The sequence below is a fragment of the Nicotiana sylvestris genome, chromosome 7 (genome assembly GCF_000393655.2).
Source record: "Nicotiana sylvestris chromosome 7, ASM39365v2, whole genome shotgun sequence".
In the NCBI taxonomy this organism is placed as follows: domain Eukaryota; kingdom Viridiplantae; phylum Streptophyta; class Magnoliopsida; order Solanales; family Solanaceae; genus Nicotiana; species Nicotiana sylvestris.
The window spans coordinates 19,274,103-19,291,676 of record NC_091063.1 but is presented as its reverse complement, the minus strand read 5'-3'; the positions used below and the strand labels follow the sequence as shown (position 1 = coordinate 19,291,676).

General features: G+C 38.3%; 2 protein-coding genes across 2 annotated transcripts; one reads left to right on the top strand and one right to left on the bottom strand.

The window, feature by feature from the left end:
* Positions 1-439: 439 nt before the first annotated feature.
* LOC104242595 (cytochrome b561 and DOMON domain-containing protein At5g47530-like) lies at positions 440-3,532 on the bottom strand. Its single transcript, XM_009797670.2, has 3 exons — positions 2,794-3,532; positions 1,850-2,104; positions 440-1,001 (listed from the first exon to the last, which is right to left on the bottom strand). Exons 1-3 carry the CDS (start codon positions 3,421-3,423, stop codon positions 681-683), a joined length of 1,206 nt encoding a protein of 401 aa, XP_009795972.1. The 5' UTR covers positions 3,424-3,532; the 3' UTR covers positions 440-680.
* A 1,532-nt stretch (positions 3,533-5,064) lies between these two features.
* On the top strand, positions 5,065-5,712 carry LOC138872804 (uncharacterized). Its single transcript, XM_070151222.1, has one exon. The coding sequence runs from the start codon at positions 5,065-5,067 to the stop codon at positions 5,710-5,712; it is 648 nt and encodes a 215-aa protein (XP_070007323.1).
* The last annotated feature ends 11,862 nt before the right edge of the window (positions 5,713-17,574 follow it).

The window sequence follows — 17,574 nt, the reverse complement described above, 5'->3', positions numbered from 1 at the left end:
AATGCCATTTGGCAAATCATTTGTTTTTTAAAAAATTAACTTACATAGCCGCCCACTCAATAAAATAATAACATATATACAATATACGTATATATGTATGTAGTTGTATATAAGTACTGTATAATTTATGTATATCAATTAGGGGCGGTAAATATTTTTGGCATGCCAGCCAAAAGTGTAACTCCTCTTGTCTTCTTTTTTTTTTTTTTGGGTGGGGTGGGGTGGGTGGGGGTTCAAGATAGTGGTGGCAGTGGTAGATTTTTACTTTAATTTTTAAGTAATCAAATTGGACATATCATAGAAAGTTACTCGTTAATGCAGGTAACCTTTTAGGCGAAAAAAACTTTACACTATTTATCTTAAGTATAAGTTAAAATCATATCTACACCATATTCTTGGGTAGTGATAAACTAAAAGAGAACTCTTAAAACCAAATAGATGAAAGTGAATGAAAGGACTACTAATAGTGATAAAATATAAACCACAAATAGGTGGTCTCTCAACATGTATGTATACAAGAATATATCAATCTGCAAAGAAGGAAAAAAATGGAAAAAAGGACCCAAAATCTAATGCTAAAACATCATAAATAAACAATAATCTAAATCAAATAACCAAAAACATATTGCATACAAAAACATGTCCAAAGTGACATTTATGTAGACTCCAAATTCTCTATTTTATGCCTGCTGATGAGTTCCATTTCCATAACCATTAACACCATTTGTTCCATTTTGTAGGTTCTTGTTAGAGTCTGATTTTTTCCTTTTGATAACAATGAACCAAGTGAATGCTTCTAATAAAACAGCAATTGCCCCTAAGGCAATAATCACTCCAGTGTAAGCTCTTTTCCAATTCTTTTGCCCATTCAAAGCATCAAATCCTTCAAACACATTGGTAATGCTCAGACTGATCACTGCGTATCCAATAGCATGGTGGTAAATGTTCCAATATAATCTGTATTTGTGGTCTGGCTTTGGCCTTAGAAGCAAAGCAAACACCTGAAAAGTATTCATTCATACAAATTTAGCAATTAATAACGAGACTCGGTCTTGTGTTAGGGGAAGGGGGCCTTGGTAAAATTGTTGCCATGTGACCGGCCAGGAGGTCACAAATTCAAGATGTGGAAACAGCCTCTTGCAGAAATGCAGGGTAATGATGCGTACTAAACCCTTGTGATCTGGCCCTTCCCCCAACCCCGCGTATAGCGGGAGCTTTAGTGCACCGGACTGCCTTTAGTCTTGTGTTATGTATAGAAGTAGTTAAAAAGAATTAACCTTAATAGTCGCTCATCCAATAGCTTAAGTTAAAAATAGCGAGTGGATGTATAATTCATCTATAATCAGTGTATATTTATGTATACCGGCTATGAAAAGTAAACAATAAATATAGCTGGCTATTTGTGTAAAAATAGTTAAACATGTTAATAAAGAGGGGGAAAAAGCAAAATCTTTTGCTCTCTATTTAAGGGTACGGTCTTTTGTGCGTGTGCAACTGTGTGCAGAAGGAATTCAAGATTTAGAGTTAATGCGTTAAGATAAAGCTACGGGGAGCCTTGGTGTAACTGGTAAAATTGCTGCGATGTGACCAGGAAGTCACGAATTCGAGCCGTGGAAACACTCTCTTGTAGAAATGCAGGGTAAGGCTGCGTATGATAGATCCTTGTGGTCTGCCCCTTTTTCGGACCCCGCACATAGCGGGAGCTTAGTGCACCGGGCTGCCTTTGTGTCAAGAGAAAGCTAATTGTATGTCTAATATGATTTGTATTAAAAGCAATTAGTTCAGTTGAACCTGCCCCACTAACTTTTTCAGATATGTATAAAAGTCTATTTAAGAAAAAGTGTAATACCTGAAGAGTTCCAAGGCAGAAGAGAGTGATGCCAATATTCCTGTGAGTAGTGAATTTGATACCAACAGAATCACTACCAAGTTTGAGACCAGTGCCCCATCCAGCAACACCAACAGCATAGGCAGAAGTTTGACAAGCAACATGTAAATAAAACCAAGCTGGATTTGCTGATTTGAACACCTTCAAATACCTTGCAAATACTGCACCCATTGGCATTAACACTCCCCAACTCACTGCATTCAATACTCCATGAACCTGTCAATAATTTTCAACAACCAAACCAGTCAATAATAGATCTTTTTTTCCCCCTCCTAATTACTTGGGAAAAAAACATAATGGATATAGAATTGAGTTTAACTTCTATACATTAACGGTATAAAAAACACTTTACACGATCACATTTTCCTAGACGGATCCATGGTTTAAACTTTATGGATTCAATATTTAAAGTTTTTAAGCTCATTATATATTTAAAGTTATGGGTTCAGATATACTATTTGTTGCAATTTCAAAGAATTTTTAAGCATAAATTTGAGCTCCGCACCAAAAGATATAGGTACAATTGAACCCATGGGTACAATACTACATCCGGCCCTGCTAGTTGTAGACATTCAAAATGTAAACTTGATAGGCTTAATCTAAGCTCCTTAGTGTTGAATGAATAGGACTTTTGAAATTATTACGCCATTCGTCGAGAATATTGAGTTTAATTGGACCCAATAAACTACAGTGCGTCTGTCTTTACCTAACAGATAGCTAATGACAGTGGCGAATTCAGAATATTTAACTCGTGGGTGCTAAACTATTTTTTTCTCTGCAGTTGCTACTGAGATTGGTGCTCAGTTAATATATTTATATGAATTACTAGTTTTTCTATCTAAAAATAATAGTGTGTGGTTTCAAAGTTAAATTTTAAAAGAAATGAAGAAAGAGTGTGAACTCACATTTCTTTTACGTTGTCTAGAAGTGATTGAGCTACCACCATCATTCCCTAACCGGCCAGTTGCAAAATCAACACTTCCAAAAGACCTCATGTTATCACCAGACTGGCTATGAGCTTGCAAAGCCTGACCAGAAACTTGGCCATTTTGCCAAACCTGATTAAAACTAGTCCTTCCACTAGGAAGTTCCAAACTTGCAAAAATAATATATTCATTATTTGAAAACTCTGCTTCAATTCTTGGCACATTAAAACTCAAAGAACCTTGTCTTAACTGAGTGAAATAATCAGCAATAGGAGCAGTGTAACCTTGAATTTGACCACTGGAATTTTTAAATGCAACCAAACACTGTGCACCAGCCATTCTTCCTCCATTAATATTCAAACCCCAAGCTACCCAATCTGAGTCTGTAATTCCTCTATGTCTATAAGCAAGATCAACTGTGTGATTTTCTGGATGATAACTCCAGTGAAGAACAGAATTGAGCAAAGGTAGAGGATTACAAGTTGCAAAATTCCGATTATTTCTAAATGCAAAAGCTGAACAATTTTGACTCTGAGCATAAGAAGTAGTAGAAAATAGACTAAATAACAAGAATGATGAGAACAACAAAGTTGTTACAAGTCTATCCATATTTGAGAACCAAATTCAAGAACTGGTTATTTTTGCAAGAATTGGCTATTATTTAAAGGGAATTGTCTTTGTTGGGTTTTGGAGGAATGAATCAAGAAACTGAAGTACTTGCTTAAAAATGGGGAAAGTGGCTTAGATTTTATAGATTTTGGAAAGAGAAGGTGAAAGGAAGGTGAAGTAGGTAATGACAATTTGAGGGAGTTAGTTGACTGTTTCCTTTACGTGGAATCTTAGGCAAATATGTGAAAAACTAAGTCCACTAGAAATGAAACACAAAGAAGAGTTCTAATGGAAGTAACCAGGAAATTAAGTGTTTGAATTTTTTCTTTGTTTTGTATATATTAAATTCAGTCATTCAGAGATTGAATACTTTTCTAAAAATGACTTGGCTTGGTGCTCAAACTAACCTTGCTTTCACACATGGAAAAGTCTTGAATTTATTAATTTAAACTTTGGGGGTACGTAATAGGACATAATTTGGACACTTAGGTCATATATGAGGTGCCATTGTTTTACGAAATTATAATAGTACAAGAGAATAGTTCAATTTAGCTGAGAATAGTTGTTGAACAATAAATATTAAAGTTTAAACAGATAGGAGAATGTAATATCCTGCACATTTTTTAACTGAAAGATTATAATAAAGCTTCTCGATAAAGTTATCTTATGGGAGTTAACAATATTCTTGTGTGTGTTAAAGTTTGAAATTTTTATTTTTAGAACAAGGTCGATTTAGGACGGTAATTTTATCACTGTCGCCTGGAATATCATCATCGTAAACTTCCCAAAGTTTTCGAACATTTATTTTTTCTGTTGACTACATTTTTCAACCAATATATATATATATATATATATATATATATATATATATATATATATATATATATATATATATATATATATATACACATACATATACATACATACATTTTTCTGCTATTATTTTGAGAGCGACTATACAATATTATTTTTCCACAATTTTTTGGAACATATGAAGTTTCAAGAAATGATTATCAAATAGTTTTAAATTTTAATAGATGTTATGAATAGAATTCTATTTAGAGTGAATGTCTATCTTGTAGAGAGTTTTACTTTGTGGCTGAGTCATTTTTCCCCTATAAATAAAGGGGTCTTACCCCATTGTAAATCATCACAAAATTCAATAAGAATTACTCTCTCTTTCTCTGCAATATTGTTCTTCTTCTTTTATTGTTTTATAACACGTTATCAGCACGAGACTCTACCGTCTCAGGAAGATTAAGGTACAATTTTTCTCCTCTTTTAATTATGACTGATATTATGAAAAGAAAATTCGTTGCCCTTGAAATTTCGGGTAAGAACTATATGACATGGGTGTTGGATGCTAAAATCCATTTAGATGCAATGGGTCTTGGAGACGCCATTAAAGACAAAACTAAAGTATCCACCCAAGACTGTGTTAAGGCCTTGATTTTCTTGCGCCATCACCTTGATGAAGGGTTGAAAATAGAATATCTCACAGTCAAAGATCCACTTATTTTGTGGAATGGCTTAAAGGAAAGATATGGCAACTTAAAGTTGGTCACTCTTCCACAAGCACGATATGATTGGGCTCATCTGAGGCTCCAAGACTTTAAGTCTGTTTCTGAATATAATTCTGCAATGTTTAGAATTACTTCTAAATTGAAACTCTGTGGAGATACTATCACTGATTATGATATGCTTGAAAAAACGTTCACAACGTTTCATGACTCCAATATGATCTTGCAACAGCAATACAGAGAGAAAGGTTTCAAAAAGTACTCTGAGTTGATTTCTCTTCTCCTTGTGGCTGAGCGAAACAATGACTTGCTCATGAGAAATCATGAAAATCGACCCACTGGGTCTACACCATTGCCTGAAGTGGATGAGGTGTATTCCCATTATGCTAAGCGTGGAAAAGGCCATGGTCCTATTCGTGGTTATGGTCGTGGCCGTGGACAAGGAAGAAATTTTTCTGGTGTTAATCACCCCCCAAAGAAAAATAACCACCAAAAGTGGAAAGGGAAAGATGAGAAACTAAAGGCAGATGGTTCAGAAACCGAATGTTATCGTTGCGGTGGAAAAGGCCATTGGATAAATATTTGTCGTGTACCAAGACATTTGGTTGAGCTTTATCAAGCATCTCTAAAGAACAAAGGCCTTGAAGCTAACTTTGTCTATGACAATGAATTTGACATCACCCACTTAGATGTGGCAGACTTCTTTGAGCACCCTCATGGAAAAATAGACCACTTGATCGGTGATGGATCCGTGGTTAAAGATGATTGAGTAGTTTAACTTTTATGTTTGCCTATTTTTAATAGTTAGTGAATAAACATCAAGTAATTACAATTCTTTACATGAGTAGTAGTCATTAGTATAAAACAATATTATTTATTTTATAAATCTCGCCGCAAAAAGACACATACATTTCATGCGATTTTATAAATAATTGCTTCCGATAAAATCCCGTTTCTGAGAGGGCGGGCATTTACTGTCTTTTACTAATTTTGGGATAGAGGGAGATTGTAACTAGAAAGGAATTGAATGAATTTTTTTGAAAGAGTGGCAGTGAAGTGTAACATAACCCAGAGAAGTACCCATTTTTATTTCTTTTTTACAATCATTAAATTTGTAATTTTTAGTTACTATCTATTAACATGATCTTTGAAAATTAAACTGTGGATAATACAAAAACACATTCAGTAATTAGACCTTTTAAAAATGTATTACCGTTTACGAGCCATCTAGATCGAATGAAGCTTTACTTAACAAGATTTTAGTAGTATATGATTGCATTATTTTTCTACGTAATTATTTGTATCAAAATCAAAATTTGCTTGAAATTACTTTAAAAGTCATTATTGAATCATTGACTTAAATTTGTTTTCTTTTCCTTTTCTTTGAAAATACTAATGTTTATTCGTATATTTCTTTTGTATGTGAAACCATGTGAAGCAAATATGGATATCTCTCAAAGCAAACTTGAATCAAACTTCAATTGTAAAAATATTTGTTTAGTTGATTCATGTACGACACATACAATATTCAAATAGACGAAATATTTCTCTCACTTAAATATGTGCAAGGTAGATGTTACTATAATTTCTGGTAGTAGTAAATTAATTGAAGGCTCTGGAAGAGCTACTATAACTCTGCCTAAGGGAACAATACTTATCATAGAGAATTCAATGTTCTCCTCCAAGTCCAAGAGGAACTTGTTAAATTTTAAAGATATCCACCGAAATGGATATCATATTGAAACAATAGATGATAATCATCTTGAATATCTCATCATTACCAAAAATGTCTCTGGCCAGAAAAGGGCTATTGAGAAGTTCCCATCTTTGTCTTGTGGCCTATATTGGACAAGAATTAGTGCAATTGAGGCACATTCTATTGTAAACCAAAAGGTTACTGATTCCAATACTTTTACTTTGGCATGATCGATTGGGACACCCTAGATCAATTATGATGAGACGAATTATAGAAAACTCAAATGGACATTCATTAAAGAATTTAAAGATTCTTTTAAATAATGAATTTTCTTGCACTTCTTGTTATCAAGGCAAGTTAATTATTAGACCATCACCAACAAAGGTTGGAATTGAGTCCTCTGCGTTTTTGGAATGTATACAAGGGGACATTTGTGGACCTATTCACCCACCTAGTGGGTCGTTTAGATATTTTATAGTCTTAATAGATGCATCTTCTAGATGGTCCCATGTGTGCCTATTGTCATCTCGCAATCTCGCGTTTGCAAAATTAGTGGCACAAATAATTCGATTACGGGCACAATTTTCCTATAATACAATTAAGTCTATTAGACTTGATAATGCTGCTGAGTTTTCATCCCAAGCATTTAATTATTATTGCTTATCAATTGGGATAAAAGTGGAACATCATGTAGCTCATGTTCACACTCAAAATGGTCTTGCAGAGTCTTTAATTAAACGTCTGTAATTGATAGCAAGACTGTTACTCATGAAAACGAGGCTGCCCACTTCTGTTTGGGGTCATGCCATTTTGCATGCAGCAATGCTAGTTCGTCTCAGACCGACAAATTATCATAAATATTCCCCGTTGCAACTAGATTTGGGTCATGAACCTAATATATCCCATTTAAGAATTTTTGGATCCGCAGTATATGTGCCTGTAGCACCGCTATATCGCACCAAAATGGGTCCGCAAAGAAGGTTAGGAATATATGTTGGGTTTGAATCGCCTTCCATCATTCGCTACCTAGAAACATTGATGGTGGATTTGTTTAATGCACGATTTGCAGACTGTCGATTCGATGAGACACTTTTCCCAAAATTAGGGGGAGAAGTTGGTGAAACCAAAAGGAAAATTTTGTGGAAAATCCATCATTATCTCATCTTGATCCACGTGCCTCTATTTGTGAAAAAGAGGTGCAAAAGATTATCCATTTGCAAAGAATCGCAAATCAAATGCCAGATGCATTTACGGATTTGAAAAAGATAACAAAATTACATATCCCTGCAGAGAATGTTCCAATCCGTAGTGATGTCTGTGAGCACGTGATTTTTGCCCTATATATGAATAATTCCCAAAAATTCAAACAAAATAATTTTTCTTTATTTTTACAATTCTTGTGAATTTTGGTATCATGTCGTGTTAATCGTTTGCATTTTATTGGTGCATGTTAATTCATATAAAACACAAAAATATGCATTTGCATTTAAGATATAATTTCATATTTTTAGGACCGATTAGGGGTTAGTTTGTTTTAGAACCAAACGTGAAAATTACAAAATAGCTCACTTTCGCATTTTAATTGTGTTAATCGTAAATTTGGCGTAAAATAGGTTTTTAATAATTTTAGAATTTAATTAGTCTAGTTTTGAAATATATTAGGACTTTATTTTAATTGTCGCAATTGTACAAAATCAAATATATATATATATATATATATATATATATAATAACAATAAAAACACAAAAATACAAAGAGGAAATAAACAAGAACAAATCGGGTTTATTTAAACCCAAACTTCAGCCCAAATCAGCTTCCGACCCAGGCCCAGAACCCTCTTCCCATCCGGTCCAATTTGATAAAATCAAAACGACGTCGTTTGGCGTCGATTAATCCAAGCCGTCGAGGTCTCATGATCTAACAGCCGGGAAGCCCCACTCCTACACTATATAACTGTCCAAACCTTACCCCCCACCCCGGTCCTTCACCTTCCTCACCCTACCTCTCCGTGCAAACCCTAATCCCAGCCGCCCCAAAATCCTCGCCGGCGGCAAGTGCAACTTACACCGTTCAAAACCAAATTAACACCATAGATCCCCCATGAATCCCTCTTTCCATTCCCGCTATTGGTTTCCCTCGAATATTGTCGGAGTTCCTCGAATCTCTGTTAGAAGTTTTCCGGCCAAGTCGCAAGTTCATCCAAACCAGCCTAAAATCATACCACACCATCCGCAGACTTCCCTCAACCCAAATCCATGACCATCTTCCTTCGAATCCCGATGGAGCGGCTCGAATTTTAGATCTAAGAATTTCTGGCCAAAACCCTAACCCAAAATCTTTGTGATTTCAGACCGTAATATCCTTAACCATGTGTTATCTTGTAGAAAAACACATGGTTAGGGATGTTACGTGTCAAAAATCCTAAAAGGTTCGAACGTCGATGGCTGACCGGCGTTTCTCTTGGCATCAGTGAGCTCTCGTTCTCTTCTCTTCTATTTGCTTCTATTCTAATACTGGCTAGTGTCCAAAGTTTTGTCAACTCCGTCTGGATTCCATGTTTTGATTTATAGCTTGATTCTAATTTGTTTTGTTCTTGGCATATTAGTTTACTCTATTTAGATTCAAGAAATTAGTTTAGGTTTTGATTAGTTTAAGTATAATCAGGATAATTGTTCTTCACTTTAGTTTGCTAATGATAAGTCAGTGCTAATGTGTTTTGTTGATAATTGGTCATTGGTTAAGCGGGCTTCGATCGGGATTGATTTCAGTGAGTATTAGTTGATCATTCAATTTTAGTGTTAATTGGTGTAGTGTTTAAAATATGTGTATTGGATATAGCTGAGTGAGCCATTTGTTAATTAACTTTAGTTAAGATTTAGCTAGGGTGAGGGGATTGGGTTCAGTTAACCTTAGTCTGTAGTTTTCAGACTATTGGAAGGGCATTTTAGACATGGGGAAATGGTAGTTCTTTAAGGATTGGTAATTTCAAAATAGGGGTAAGGGTAGTAGGGGAATTGCCTAGCTAAAAGAGCACCCTAGGGCCTTCTAGAAGGGTACTTTAGTGTAGATGGTAGCACTATAGAGGTATTTACTTGTTGAGCAAGTCAAAAATAAAGGGACTAAACTGAAAATAGGGGAGGGACTAAAAAGAAAACCAAAATCTGATTCACCTTCTTGTGTCACCTATAAAAAGGGCATGAAGTGCCTTGAGGAAGGGTCTTCTTTTTCAGCCATTATGAGCTCCCAAAAATTCTAGCTATTATAGACTCCAGATCTGAAGTACTGTTCCATTAGGCATTGAGTGACTTTCAATTCTCAGCTTTCGATTTACCACTTCCTAGCTTAGATTTTTGGTTGTCATGACGTAGCAGTCTCCTGGATCTATTTCTGTTGTTTTTTTTTGAGTTCATTTGAATCAGATCAGGCCCTTCAGTTGAGGCAGCAGTCGAGTTGCGTTACTTAGTGTTTGTTGAAGCTGTTTTGTGTTAAATCACACTTGTTTGGTTGTTGTTTGAGCTTAGTTTCTGGTGTTTAATCCTCCCTGAGCTGCTGAATATTGCTTTTGGATACTGCTGTTGTTTCACCTGCTTCTGCTAACTCCTTCTTCTTTCACTGCAATTCAAAAAAAACCAGGTACATATCCTGAAGTTTGACGCTATGTATCTTCATTTCACTGGAAATATGAATCCGGATTGAAGTGAACTATCTGTTGTGGAGTTGTAGTTTACATGATTTTGGCCTTAATGCTTTACATATGTAGTTCATCTGTTTCATTATAATTGGACTGTTAAACTCATTGACTTCACTGTAGGTAGATAACCTGTTTAGATTGGTTTGGTACACACGTTGATAATTGATTTTTTTTACAGCTAGATTTGAGTTATTGGTACTGTTACATATGGGTTGTGCAAGTCCAATTGTCTCCTGCTATTTGTATTCAATTGAGCTCATAAATTGTTAATTTGGTATAGTTAAATATCAGTGTAGGTCTGGTTGTGCATGTTTTTTTTAGTTTAGTCTAGGATATTTAAAAGGTAATCCGAGCTTCTGTGTTAGTTTGAATTCATATTTCTGCTTAAACTGAGATTAGGACTATTGAGTCCTTGGCAAAACATTAATTGCCTAAGCAATCAAGCTGGGTGGGTGTTTGGAGTTGCATCCGTCGTCATTACCCAAGCTTGATCCTGAGCCATGTCTTCAGGTGCATGTAATTGTTTGGGCCTGGTTTCTCACGCTATGGGCCCAATGTGTTAAAATCTTCTAAAAAGAGGGAATGTCAGGTGGGCCATGGCCCGCGTGGGCCGTTGCTGAAGCCCACCAGTGGTCCAACTCGTTGTTGAGTTTGGACTACTGAATTTCAGTGCATGATTTCACTGGATAGTTCAGTTTTCACGTAATTAGTTTTCTTTCTTCTTTTAGAGAGAAGTGATCAATAGAAAATTGTAGTCACTCTTAAATGGGTCTTTTAATAAATGTTGAGACGAACCTCGCCAAACAAAATCATATATGCGGGGCCCTAAAAAATGGTTACATAAAATTACTTAGAATTTGGGAGAGCCATTTAGCGAAGTTCACGGCCTTCCCCAAAATAATATTACATTAGAATCTTTAGACGCGATTTAATTAAATTACTTTCTTAAACTCGGGTGCGCATTGATGCGACCCAAATCCTAATCTCGACGAAGTCGAAATGTGTTGACAACCGCGGGTGTATTGATTGCGACGGGGTTCGAAACGCGTTTTCACGACGTCGCAATTCTCTTAAAATAAATAATGATAAAAAGCGGTTTACGAATAGAATGCACATAAGCTAGCAGGTATAAAGATTAGATAAAATCAAATGCAACAGTTAAGCGACCGTGTTAGAACCACGAAACTCGGGAATGCCTAACACCTTCTCCCAGGTTAACAGAATTCCTTACTCGGATTTCTGGTTCGCAGATTGTTAACAGAGTCATAAATTTCCTCGGTTCGGGATTCAATCGGTGACTTGGGACACCATTAATCTCTCAAGTGGCGACTCTGAATTAATTAATAATTAAATCCCGTTCTGATTGTCCTTTAAATGGAAAAACTCCTTTTACGCCCTTCCGGGGGTGTAGGTAGAAAAAGGAGGTGTGACAGCTCTGGCGACTTTGCTGGGGAGTCGAACCCAGAATCTCTGGTTCAGGGTTCAGAATTCGAGCTTAGATAAATTGTTGTATTTAATTGTATCTGATTTTCCTACATGTTTTATGCTGAATGTGCTAAATGTTACCGCTTTGATATTATCTGAACTGTATATAAACTGTGCCGACACCCTTCTCTACTCTTCTCTTTTCACCTTCGGGGATGTGCTTACTGGTTGAGACTCCCTATTCTGTTAGTGTCATACCTTGAAATAAGAAAGAGGCCGAACAAGTTACGAAGCCGGATGGCCTTTTGGTTCCCGGTAAGTTGCCCCCTCCTCGACTCGAGTTGTCCGCTCGGGTACACAGTCTAGAACACCGACCCAGGTTTTGAACATAGAATAACGTGACTTCATGCCGGATCCCTAGTAGGAACGCTTATTTGCATCACATTGCATTTGACTTAGGGGACTCAACACAGGGGTTGGGTCCGTCTAGGACTAGCAACCTGAAATGAAAAGACCATCTTGATGCATTCTCTTGTGCTGTGCATTTATTTGTTCCGAACCTGCATGTTGACCGGTTTCTGAATATCGAAAATGTTGGAAAATTGAAAAAAAAAAAAAAGAAAATAAAAGAGAAATAACAGTTAGGGAGTTAAAAACCCAATGCCCAAACATTGTCGAAACTCTGCCGAAATTTTGAGAAAATGAAAAGGGAAAATGCTTTATTTTCTAACAATCTGTTTTACTAAAAGCAAAAGAAAAATAGAAAAAAAAGGAGTCTTTTATTTCGGAAAGTATTTATTGAAAAAAAAGAGTCTTTTATTCTTAATCGCTTCAATAAATGTGCAGGATGAGCACAATGATAAATGAGCCCTTTTCAATAATGACCAAAATCCCTTTTGAGTTGCAATTATGGTGGAATGATTTAGGCAAAGAAGGGCAAGACGAAGTGAAAAAATATTTGAAAGATCTTCCAGATTTATTAGACATTCAGCCTCGGGGGATATTATCAGGGCATTGGTCGCCTATTGGGATTCGGCACATAATGTATTTCATTTCTCAGACTTTGAGCTCACCCCGACATTGGAAGAAATAGCGGGGTATATCGGAAGTGATCAAGCTCCATTGAGGTTCAAATACTTAATTGCTCCCAGGGCCATTACCATACACCAGTTCTTGGATTCCTTGAAAATACCCCGAACAGTTCATCATCCAGATCTTGCAAAGGGTTTCTGCAGTTTCCGCTTCATATATGATAGATATGGCCACGTGGGCGGGTTCAATAATCCAGACTTTAAGCTATGCAGTAGAAGTAACCGACAAAAATGGGAGGAACACACACGAGTGGCTTTTATGATAGCCTTTTTGGGCCTCATAATATTCCCAAGGAAAGATGATAATATTGATTTGAAAGTAGCGGGGGTCATTAGTACCTTGCAAAACATGGGGAAAAGCACTTTAGCACTTATGATCGTGGCTGACATCTTCCGGGCTCTCACTGTGTGCAAAGCTGGGGGCAAATTTTTTTAGGGATGTAACCTGTTGTTACAAATGTGGATGACTGAGCATTTGTGCCCTCGCTCTCAGCTATTGAGTTATGGTTCGTTCGAGAAAACTTGTATAGGAGAATTTTACACAAGAATCAAAAGGGCTAGTCTACCTGAAGGAGTCACGGCCTGGACATCATTATTTCGGAACCTCACTGCCAGCCAGATACAATGGGTGCTTGGGTGGTTGCCTATCGAAGAGGTCATATATATGCCAGCAGCCCGGCCGCATTTTCTGTTGATGGAACTCAAAAGCATCCAGCCCTATGCACCATATCGGGTTCTGAGGCAACTCGGGAGGTATCAAATAGTACCGAGAGATGAAGATCTGAGTACCCAGATGGTCGAAATTAGTCCTGACGGTCATTTCCCCAAGGAAGAGGTTCGCCAAATCTGGAGTGTCAACATTTGATGGCGAACACTTGTGTGTTAGATAGGGTCAAAGGGGAAGTTGCCCCAGGGTATCATGATTAGTTCAGAGGTGATGTGGCATGTGGGAGACCGGCTAAAAGACCTCATCTCGAGGATTTCGCTAAGTCGTCCCAAGAGCAGTGGGATTGGTTAGCAAAGGAAGAAGGCTATCGAGTTGAGATTAGTAAACTGAAGCAGCAAGTTGAGAGTCTGAAATTCGAGAACAGTGTACAGGTTGCCGCGGATCAAGGTGAAAAGAACATATTAGCTCGAGAAAACGAGGCGCTTAGGGCCCAAATCAGGCAATTGAGGATAACCGTCGATAAGCAACCAAGGAGCCGATCAGATGAGCAATTGATAAAAAAGCTGGAAAACGAAGTCAGGGAATGGCGGGATGAATTAGAATAATCTGAGAATATCATGGCAGAGCTTAAAGCGCAGTGGGCTACAAGAACAGAGGAGCGTCGCCAGTACTTGAATCAGTTGAAAAGGGACCATGAGAAAATTGTTGCCAATTTAAAGAGAAAAGTGGTTGCCCTTGAGGGTAAAGCGGTTAGGCAGGCTAGAGATTTTGGAATTGAAAGTGGACACTGTTATGACTTGTTGGCCCAAATGGAGGTAGAAGTGCAGCAGTTGTAAGATCAACACCTGCAGGACTCTCGAGCTTTAAAGACGTGCAGTGATCAGATAAGACGTTTGCTTATAGAAAAGAAGCAAACAAAAGACAGGATTAGAGCCATTGCTCATGCCATTTTTAGGAGATGCCGGGTTTGTGAAAACATGACCTATACTACTTTTGTCTCAGAAGTAATGATTTATGTGAAGCGAACCATGAATGAATTAGAGCAGGTTGAAAGGGATTTGGATCCTAGGCCCGCGGCGAGGCCGAACGACGCCCCGCGGACACCTAAGTTTGAAGCACTAGAGTATGCATAGTCTGTGTCTGTAATTTTCTACCATTTTGAGTCAGTCTTTCATATGTCCGTTATCTTTCCAGGTCAAGTATGTCTGCAGTCTTAGAGTCTGTGTTTGCTTTTAATTTGCGTCTGTTAGTTTCATTCCGAAAAGTGCTTAGTTTGTAATAGTTTGTTTTAGTAATGAAAATTGAAAATTTCAAAAAAAAAATTCTTATTTCCACCCTTTATTTTTGCATTTATTTTCATGAACTACGCTTGGTCTGATTCGTGCGGGGTCACGATACGTAGGCAATCTCCATAGGATTCGACCGTAATCGTAAGAAAAAAAAAGAAGAAAAAGAAGAAAAAACAAAAAAGAGAGAGAGAAAGAAAAGAGCGGAAAAACAAAAAGAGAAATGAGCGATAACACAAAAAGAGAAAGAAATAAAAGAAAGAGAAGAGCACAAGAGAGGGATGAGGTGATGAAATTTGAAAGAAAGGTAAAAAGAAACAAGGAACGAAGTGCGGGGATGATGCATGCAATCGAGCAAACGCATAATAGAAATGATTAATTGTATAAGTGCATTCATGCCAACGTGCGGTTGTCAAATCTGTTAAAACTTAATCGCTAACAAAGTGGTTGTCTAAATGTGTGAGTTCAGGTAGGTGGTTAGTTGATTGGCAATTCTGGCAACTCACCCGTACAACACCCGGTCGAAAGATAAAGTAAAAATGACAGGGTAGGACTCGGAAATCAGCATCGTAGACCCTTCAAATGAAGTTGAGGTAACAGATGTGGGTGCTATGAAAGAAGAGATGAGGAAACTAAAAGCACAAATGGCTGAAATGCATCGGGCATGGTCTCAGGGACATCCGGCACCACTATATCCCGCTAATCCATCTTATATCCCACCCCTGGCTCAAGCTCAGGAACCCACCACTCCTCACGCATCTTCAGCCTTCCCCTATCACGCCCATGGCTATGGTACCACTTCATACGCTCCCCCAGCTCCACCCCCCAAACAGAACCCTCCCCCACCCATGGTTCTAGTCTTTGTGGCACCTCCCCTAGCTCCATTACATAGATCGTCTAGTGAGCCGCTATTCCAAGCTCATGACACCCAATATTACCCTCTCGAACCCACTTTCAAAGCGCCTGAGCCATATACCTATTCTCCCCATTTTTGAAATCCCGGGAGAGGTTGAGAAACCGGTTAAGAATACAGAACAGGAGGAAGTGATTCATAAAGTCAAAAGCCTGGAGCAATCCTTCAGGAACATGCATGGTTTAGGTAACCAAGTCAGCGTTGCATACAAAGATTTGTGCCCTTTCCCTGATGTTCCGTTGCCGGCGGGGTTTAAAATGCCGAAGTTTGACTTGTATGAGGGGCACGGTGACCCAGTAGCCCATCTGCGTGGTTTTTGTAGCAAAATGAGAGGTGCTGGGGGGAAGGATGAATTGTTGATAGCATATTTCGGTCAAAGCCTGAGTGGATCCGCACTAGAATGGTACACGAGACAGGACCCCGGCCGCTGGTATACATGGGATGATTTGACACAGGCATTCATTGGCCATTTTCAATATAACCTTGAGATAGTCCCCGACCGTCTATCATTGTTGAAACTGGAAAAGAAGCCTGGGGAAAGTTTTAGAGAGTTTGGTTTCCGCTGGAGGGAACAAGCAGCAAGGGTTGATCCTCTAATGAGGGAGAGTGAGATGGTAGATTACTTCTTGCAAACATTGGAGCTTACCTATTTTGGTCATCTGGTGACATCTGTCGGAAAGTCGTTTAATGAAGTGGTAAAGATGGGATCCATGATTGAAGAGGGATTGAAATCTAACAAGATCTTGAGCTACTCGGCATTGAAAGCAACCACCCAGGCCATCCAAAGCGGTACTGGCGGTGTGCTTGGAAAGAAGAAGGAGGAAGAAATTGCTACGGTTGAAGCTAGTGCTTGGTCTAGGCCAAATAACCCTCCACCCTACTACAACCAACCCAGACTCCACCATCCAAACTACCCATATACCCCATATGGCCCACTGCAACACTACTATCCACCACCAGAACCACACGTTTCTATCCACCACGCCCAAACCTACACTCAACCTTTGGTGTACTCGCAATGGCGTGCACCGAATCCTCAAAACACACATCCACCCCACAAAACACCTATCCACCTCCCAGGGCAAATAGACCAGGAACCAGCTTCCGCCCAAACCAAGCTTTTAGAAGTGAGAAGGCCCCAAACAGAAAAACATTTACTTCGCTGGGAGAATCTTACACCGCTCTCTTCCATAGATTGAAACAGTTAGGAATGTTGACCCCAATTGAGTCCAAAGCACCAAACCCCCTTCCCAAAAACCTGGACCACTCTGTTGGCTACGAGTATTGCTCAAGGATGGCGGGGCACGATACTGAAAAATGTTGGAAGTTGAAAAATGCGATATAAGAACTCATTGATAATCGATGTATTGAAGTACAGGCTCCAGAGGCCCCAAACATCCATCAAAATCCGTTACCAGCGCATTATGAAGCCAATATGATCGAACTTATACATAAGGGGACAGAGCCTAAAAAACCCTCGCAGACGGTTATGGTGATCCGTTCTACGGAAGCCAAGGTCAAAGAAAAGACAGTGAGCACAAGGCCAGTGGTTCAGCTAAAAGCAATAAAAGATAAGCCAATATTGGTAATGGGAAAAGGACCATTTGTTGCTGCGAAAAAGCCAGAGCCAGTCAAGTTAGTGGTATCAGGGTCATCATCTGCACCCGTGGTTGTTGTGAAAGGGGCCTACATAGAATCAGTTGTCATAAAACCGATAGTCCAATTACCCATGGTTGATAGCAAAGCCGTACCGTGGAAATATGACAAGGTAGTGGTGACATACAAAGGAAAGGAAATTGAGGAAGAGAGTTGTGAAGCACAAGGACTAACTCGGTCGGGACGTTGTTTTGCTCCCGAAGAG